The 8,516-nt window shown below is 43.1% G+C and overlaps 2 protein-coding genes across 2 annotated transcripts; both read left to right on the forward strand.

The window, feature by feature from the left end:
• Window positions 1–487: 487 nt before the first annotated feature.
• tpgs1 (tubulin polyglutamylase complex subunit 1) lies at window positions 488–2,689 on the forward strand. Its single transcript, XM_053435349.1, has 2 exons — window positions 488–825; window positions 1,646–2,689. The coding sequence occupies exons 1-2, from the start codon at window positions 488–490 to the stop codon at window positions 2,286–2,288; spliced, it is 981 nt and encodes a 326-aa protein (XP_053291324.1). The 3' UTR covers window positions 2,289–2,689.
• Window positions 2,690–2,893: 204 nt separating this feature from the next.
• On the forward strand, window positions 2,894–6,377 carry LOC128451487 (uncharacterized). Its single transcript, XM_053435345.1, has 4 exons — window positions 2,894–3,163; window positions 4,072–4,620; window positions 4,711–4,871; window positions 5,492–6,377. Exons 1-4 carry the CDS (start codon window positions 2,999–3,001, stop codon window positions 5,922–5,924), a joined length of 1,308 nt encoding a protein of 435 aa, XP_053291320.1. The 5' UTR covers window positions 2,894–2,998; the 3' UTR covers window positions 5,925–6,377.
• Window positions 6,378–8,516: the final 2,139 nt, after the last annotated feature.

Below are 8,516 nucleotides of genomic sequence, written 5' to 3' on the forward strand. Positions count from 1 at the left end.
TTTTATAAAAGGTAACAATCAAAGGGACGAGTGGAGATTTTAAAACAAAAAGACAAGTCAAAAATGTTCATTTAATAAGTCAAATGTAAAACTTTTCTTTAGGTCATAATTGTATCTTGTTTGGTCATGGTCTAATCTTTAATCCTTACTGTTGATCAATTACTCACATTTATATTCTGACTAAGAAAGCCCCTAAACATGTATTTGTATAATGTTTGACTAGAATATTTGTTTGCACAGAAATCGTCTTGTATACGTTTCAGGAGAGTGACAGGAATGAGTCACGGGAGTATTATAAGAGCGTATAAGACAATTATATTATATTATTTAACAATATGTTACAGCTATGGAATGACTCCAATTTTATCCAGGGGACCACACCACTTGGTTTACCCCCCTCCCCTGAAATAAACTGCTCCGTTGCCTGTTTCCGGCCGCTATTCCATTACTTCCGCTGCCGTTGCTGAGACACGGGACGTCAACATCAATGGCGGACAAAGACAAACGCCGGCCCGGGCTTGCTCCCCCCTCGATGCCCGAGGGCAAAGCCACCAAGTCGGACAGCGACAGGGAGTTTCTGTCGCAGGCGGGTGTGGGGGAGCTGCTCCGCGGCGCCATCCTGAAGATGGTGGAGGCCAGGTCGGACGATCCCATCGGCTTCCTCGCCGACCACTTCTGCAACCTCTCCTCCATGACGGAGAGCGGCTCGGCTGGAGGCTGCGACGCGGAGCCGCTGAGCAACGCGCCGCTGAGCGCAGGCGCCCAGGAGCAGCAGCATCTCAACCGGGCGCTGTGGCACCTGCGACTGGCGCATCACTCCCAGAGGTTCACGGTCCAAACACTGTGGTTATACAGGGGATCTGGGGGGTTTCCTTATAGATGCAACGTTCTGTCGCTCACCCACTTTGACACGAACCACATATTCTAACAGGACACAGCCCTCACGTATTTCTACCGTTGAATTCAGATTGACACTAGTTAACCTGGCCTTGTGTCAAAGTGAAAACGGATATAAAGGTATGATTGTTATTAATAATCGATATTTATTTTAGTGCACACTAGAAGAATGCCATCACTGCCAGGTAATATTTCATCTGACCCCTTTCGTGTTTAATTCGAGGAATATCCGCTTCTGCCATCTAACAGAAGATTAAAGTCGCACAAGCACACCCTGCATCAATGGCTGCTATTGACTTGACTGTATTGGTAACAACCTGCTGGCTAGTAACAGATTAATAATACATGTTTAAACTGTTTTGAGTAACAAACTCTTCAACCTTTGTCTGTCACTAATGATCTTATCTGCCGAGGTGAGAGATATTTACAGTAACACAGACTTCTGATGGTTCAGTGATAAATTACAAATTGAATAATATTAAAAAGTAACGTTTGTTTAATAATTACAAAACACAAATGAAAAAATTAGGGTGTAAGACCTTTATTTAAAAAAAGAACAACAAGGATTGGAAATGTATTAGTGTTTTCTACTATTTAAGAGACTGAAGATAATGATTTATGTTATTTAGACACACTTCATTGTGGTACAGGTTACCAGAGTTACCAGTTAACAATGTTTTTGATGCTTCTAAATCCTTCAGACAAACCTATGATTTCACGATGATTCTGTTTCTCATTTTAAACCCAGATCTGCCTTCAGCAACAACGTCCGCGTGGCCTATGACCTCCTAAACCTCACCGGGCCCCAAAGACATCCAGGTGAGGCTCCTGAAGGCCCAGACGGCTCCTGCACCGAGAGCCCCACAGGAGGAGGAGGAGGGGTGAGAGGAGGCCTCTACTCCCAGACTCTGGATTGTCTATGCAGTGAAGGTGGCGTCCCTGCCTCCACCTCCGCTCCACTCCTCCGACGACTCCACTGCCAGGACCACGAGGCCGTCCCTTATGACATCTTCCGACACGGCGTGCTCACGTGTGCCGTCTTCTCGGACTACATCCGGCAGGCCCAGAGGCTTTACGCTGAGGTGTGCTGCCCAGACAACGGACCTGCCTCCCGGGCGCTGTGCCTGGCCGTGCTGGGCACCCTGAAGGAAGCTCTGGAGACGTCCCAGGGCTGTGATGCAAACTGCTGCGTTAACGCCAACAACTCGTGTCTGGAGGCCAACGTGAAGGCCATCCGCTACCTGAAGGCCAGCGCCAACATCTCTCCCTGCAAGCTCGCTCAGGCTATGTCTGGAGCGCAGTTGCGGGGTCCAGGTGGCGACATGGACGCTAAGGAGTTTGAGAATGCAGCGGCTGAGCTCTTTATCACTCGAGTCAAAGTTGTGTCCTAGGTCTCCTCTCTGTATTCACATAAGTCATGAATGTACAGCCATGTTATATAGTAAATCATTATCCTGTCTGCACCTATTACTGTCAAGACGAAATATGAGGAGAATGCAGGATGAAGGAAAATAGTGAGTTGTTTATTCAAAATGTACAGTGTATATAATCAGGACCAGAATGAACTAAAGATATTATGGGATCAGTTAAATCAGTAGTGAGGGTTCGTGTATGCATGAATGTGCGAAGAGAAAGATGTTGGTTGCATGAACACAAAATAATGTTGAGTAAACTGGTCTGTGCTATCTAAGCTTATGTAACATTTTGTAATAGAAACAGGAGTCAGTCTCGTGCTCTCTTTGGGGGCGTCTCTGTAAAGTACCAGCGGTGTAGACGATGGATGGACATGATGATGGACTATTATTTTTATTTCATTGTATTTATTTTCTGCTTCTGCTCTATTCCATTGCTTCTCACCAGGTCCTCTGTACTTAGTTTCATGTACCTCATGTTTTGCAATTAAAATAAATCTTGAATCTTGAAAGGCCTGCTTTTCGTCAGCCACTAGATGGCAGCACCATCATGTGGTCAGCGTTAGACAAACCGGAAAGAAAAGCGGAAGTACACAAACTCGGGGGCTTCGTGGTGAAGCGACAGGAGACGCAGCGACACATGAGCTCCCGTTTTTTATCTGTAGGTGGATGTGGTGTGTTTGTGAAACATGGCGGAAGAGGAGCAGCTGCTCTCCCTCATGTTCCTCTTGACCTACGTGCTGCAGAAGCGACGCAGAGACATAAACGACGCAGACGTCCAGAGGCGCAGTGAGATCCAGAGACGCATCCGACACAGACAGTACTTCTTCCAGAGACAGAGGAGGATGCTGCTGGTCAGTCCCTCCATCTTCCATCCCCTCTTATTCCCAGAGGAATCAGACTCGACTGGAAAAACCGCCCCCATCACACAGTGGCTGCAACACGTTTCCACCTTTATGTGTACACTCTATTATCTTGATTTTAATACTCAAGGGCTATCATTTACCATTTTCTCAGCAATCTACAACCAATAACAAGAATGTGAATGATAATAATCATTTCAACAATGAAATCAATCAATAATTCACAAGCTTATATTCTTATTTACAAAAGTAAGATGGACTCAGTGGTCACGTGGAGTAGGGCTGGTTATATATCATTTCAATATCTCTGATTTAGTTGTTTCTTACACATTTCATGACAGATTTTTGCTCCTGATTGAAGCTGTAAAAATCTTAATCATAGGGAGAGAATAAAAAACACTTAAAACATTAAAACCCATCTTGAAATATATCAAATGTGTTCTGTCTTATGATGTTTATTGTTTAATTCACAGCCATAACATGCAGTGTAACAGCATAAGCAGACCTGCATCTAACAACTAATGTCAACATCGATTTGAATCAGCCAATTATCTTCTCAATGAATCCATCAATTCTTATATACAGTATATTCCTATAGAAGCTGAAAAAAAGTTAAAAAAAGAAAGGTAGATTTATTTGAACTTGGTTAACTAATTGATGATTAATCAGGAGAATTACAATTATACAAAAGACCAACAGTGATATGGTAAAGAGTACCTCCATTTAAAAATATGGTGATATATTATAAAAAAATCACCTTGTGGTTTGAGGAAACTGAATTAAACATTTACCCATTTAGGAGAAAAAGCTGAATGTTTTCTATAAGTTATAGTATCAGTCGACAAAGAGGTTTTTTCAAAGTGAGTTTTTTATTTTATTTTGTATCTTTCTGTGACCAGATGATGATAGCAGGAGGTATCCGCTCCAACGTCCGCATCCGCACTCGTCCCTGGACCACCACTGCAAGCACTGATTGGTGGGAGCGGGTTGTGATGACAGAATTCCAGCCCTGTGATTGGCTGGATAAGTTCCGTATGAGCCAGGAGACGTTCTTTCACCTCTGTGACAAACTGAGGCCCCGTCTGGCTCGTCAGGATACCAGCTTCCGCCTGGCACTGCCGGTGGAGAAGCGCGTCGCTGTGGCGTTGTGGCGCCTGGCATCAAACATCGAGTACCGCACCATCAGCACTCTGTTCGGCGTGGGGAAGTCCACTGTGTGCCGATGTGTTAGAGACATGTGTCACGCCATCGTGGGGCTCCTCAGCTCCATCTACCTGCGCCCCCCCAATGAGCAGGAGCTGGAGGACTCAGCCCAACTCTTCCTGAACAACTTGGGCTTCCCCCACTGTGCTGCTGCAATAGCAACCCTCCACACAGCTATCATCACTCCATCAAACAATGCGTCTGACTATGCTAACCCTGCCGGCTGGCTCTCAGTACTGTCTCAGGTAGAAAAGGAACCTGCATCCATGCTGCTGCAAGTCGTCCTGCATTAGATTTTTATTTCTCGCCTCTCGCTGTGTCTCTCTTTGTTTCAGGTGGCCGTCAGTGGTCGGGGGCAGTTCTGGGATGTATGTGCCAGTTTCCCAGGTGGAACGGACCCAGCTGAAATCTTACAGAGTTCATCACTGTGGACCACCGCCGCAGAGGGCGGACTGTCGCCTGCCCCACTACCCGTCTTCATGGGAAGACCACTTAGGTAAAATTAAAGCCACTGGCGCAACTGTTGCATCAGGATCCATTTCAGTACCAAGTCATTCTCATTTTACATTTTAAATAATATACAAGTTGGAGAAGTAAATTTTTCATCTTTTCCATTTTCCTGGTCACCTTGAAATGGTATCTAGCATTAAGGCTTATATAACCATATAACCCATATAAGCTGATGCCAAGCAGACACTGCTGATACTGTATATCTTTTTTATCTACTGATTTAATATAAATGTTCTGGCCCGAGCTCCACTGTTTTCTTAAATTACTGTTGGGTTTATATTTGTGCAAAAGCAAAGAGATTGACAAAAAATAAAACCTGTCACTGCCATTTTAAAGGTTTGCTAAAAGCTTAGTTGAATCCACAGTTATGCTGAGTCAACCAAAAGGATGTGGGAAAAATAAAGTTCAGAGTTTGGACTAAATAACTATGCACTAAATAAAAGACATTTTCCTGAACTATTCCACCTGCTTTTCATATCTGTCTGCTAACTGAACCTAAAGAGGTTGTCACGCTTCTATCAAACATTCAAATTTAAATTAATATCTGGTATCTTCTAGTCTCTGTTTTCAGGCCGTAACTGACTAATAACCATCTGTAATGCCCAGGTATGTGCTGCTGGGCGAGGCCTGTTACCCCCTCCAGAGCTGGCTGATGAAGCCTTATCCTGAGCAAAGAGGGAGAGGGGCAATTCACGCTGCACTGACAGAGCCACAGCGGCTCTTTAACCGTCGATTCTCCAGAGCGCACCGTGTGTCTGATGAAGCGCTGCTAAGACTCAGGGCGCGCTGGCAGTGTCTGAGCAAGAGGAACGACTGTGGACTGGACGTGGTGCCCACTATGATCCTGGCGTGCTGCATTCTGCACAACATATGCGAGTCCCACGGGGATGCCTTCATGGCGGATTGGCTGGTGGAGGTGGCCGAGTCAGAGAGCCCACAGCCCAGCCACAAGCAGCTCCCGTCAACCAGTGTGGAGCAAAGTCAGGGTGAGGAGGTCCGGCACCTCTTCAGTGACTATTTTCAACATTTGAATATCTGATCAAGGACTTATACTATTTTTAAAAAACGTGTAAACCATCGTACTGGTTTGTGCTCGTGCTGTAGAGATGGCTGTGTCACTCAGTCACTTGTTCTGCCAGTCCAGTGTTACCATGTAGCTTTATGCTAATCGTAGCCAGGCATATTGACAACATGAGCGTACATCTCAAAACCACAGTAGAACCTAACTGCTCTTCACTCTTACAAATTAAAGCTCAAACTCATTTTATTTAAGACATCTGATTACTTTATGTCCTCAAATACTGAAACATCCAGGGGAGAAAAAGGCTTCTCATTCAGGCTGAATCACGTCTTGACTCTGGTGCCACCGTCCGTCCAAACTTCATGTTTCATCTTACAATAGGGAAATTGTTCTCTTCTCATTTTCATTGTAAAATCTCTCAAAAACATTTTCTCTTTTATTTTGTAATAAAACTCTTTATGTGTCCTTTTATTTTATTCTAATGTTGCCTTGATACGTATTCAAAGTACTTATGTACAGTCCAGATCCTAGTTGGTCCGATTTTTATTTTCTAGCTTTGCGCTGCCTTCAATTTGATCAAATCTGATACAGTAAAAGATACTACACTTAAGTGCCAAGTCTTAGCGTTAGTTTGTATAAGTTTACATCAGTGTAGAAACATCTGTATACTTTAACACAAATTGCAAGTGTGCAAAGGTGATTCAATTTGTGGGCAAGTTGTGATTAAACCTGAGACACGGCACGTTATGTGTACATCTGCGTTTGTATGTCTGTTTGATCGTAAGCAGCATCAAAGCAAAACTACTCAACGGATTACCACAAGACTTGGTGGAGGGATGCAGTCGAGTCAGGGAGGAACCCTATTGAATTTTGGTGCAGATCCGCATCAGGAAGCAGATTTGTTCATAATGTAGGGGACCAATATCTATGAGTATGTGTAAATTGGTGCATCTTGACTGATTTAAAGGTCCTGTGTGAAAGATTTAAGGGAAAGGGATCTATTGTCAGAAATTGAATATAAAATAAAACCATGGAGGTGGTCCCTGCATACAAGTACCTGGGTGTCACACTGGACAATAAACTGGACTGGTCCACCAACACAGAGGCCGTCTACAAGAAGGGCCTGAGCCGGCTTTACTTCCTGAGGAGGCTCAGGTCCTTCAATATCTGCAACAAGATGCTGCAGATGTTCTATAAGTCTGTTGTGGCGAGCACCATCTTCTTTGCTGTGGTGTCCTGGGGTGCGGGCATCAAGGCTAAGGACGCCAACAAACTGAAAAAACTCATCAGGAAGGCAGAGTCTGTGGTTGGCTCTAAGCTTGTCACCCTGGAGGAGGTGGTGGAGGACAGGATGCTGGCAAAACTGCTGGCATCATGGACGCTCCCTCTCACCCCCTCCACAAAACACTGGACAAGCTAAGGAGCAGCTTCAGCCACAGACTCATTCAACCCCGCTGCTCTAAGGAACGATACAGGAAATCGTTCCTCCCAACCGCTAAGACTGTACAACTCATCTACCTATGTCAGAGCCACCATCACAGAACTGCACTAAACATACCTGTCTCCTTACACTGTGTACCCTGTACAACACTCCGCTCCATATACTGGAACACTTACTTAGCATCATGTGATATGTGTTAATATAAACCATATTGATACTATATATCATTTTATACAATAATACTGTCTTTTGCACACTCTGTCTACATATTCTTACACTCATAGTATATTATATTATCTATTGTATCGTCAAATACTTATATTTATACCCGTACTATATATCATATATTATATCATACTCTTTGTATATTCTTTGTATATATAAGTCTATATACACATATTTATACATGTGTACATGTTATCATTATTATTATATTTACTATTATTATTATATATACTGTTGCTGCTATACTGCTATTATATTGGTATAATTACTATAATATATAAATATATGTTATGTTATATTATATACTATATATATTGTACTATTTTTTATATACTGTCTAACAATAACATTACCATCATATCAACAGTACTATTACCATCATCTGCCACTGCACCTTATCTACCTATTTATCTTGTGTTTCTGTTTTTTATTCTTTCTACCTCAATATTTTTTATTGTATTGTATTGTATTTTATTGTATTCAAATGTACCGGCTGCTATGATGACTTAATTTGCCTTCGGGGATGAATAAAGTAATCTATCTATCTATCTATCTATCTATCTATCTATATGTTTTCACTAGTGTGTTTCCTCTCAATTATACTACTTGTTTTCTTCACCCTAGAATGGACCCTTTACATTGAAATCATTTATATTCTCGTAGGGAGCAGGTCCTCTCTATGGAGGCCGCCATGTTTTGTACAGTAGCCCAGACTGGACAAACTAAACACCTTTTGAGTTCTTATGCCAACTCAAGACTACCACAGGTTCCCTTTCATGTTTCATCGAGGATGAGGGGAGGGGTATTCAGCTGCGACAGGCCACTTCACTGCTAACTGTCACTTAATCTTACACACTGAACCTTTAAGGGGACTACTACTGAGTGTCATTTTGAGTTTTATTTCTAAACATGCTGAGGCTCTGAACCTAAAAAAGCGAGGGATG

The sequence above is a fragment of the Pleuronectes platessa genome, chromosome 11, assembly GCF_947347685.1.
Source record: "Pleuronectes platessa chromosome 11, fPlePla1.1, whole genome shotgun sequence".
Lineage (NCBI taxonomy): Eukaryota > Metazoa > Chordata > Actinopteri > Pleuronectiformes > Pleuronectidae > Pleuronectes > Pleuronectes platessa.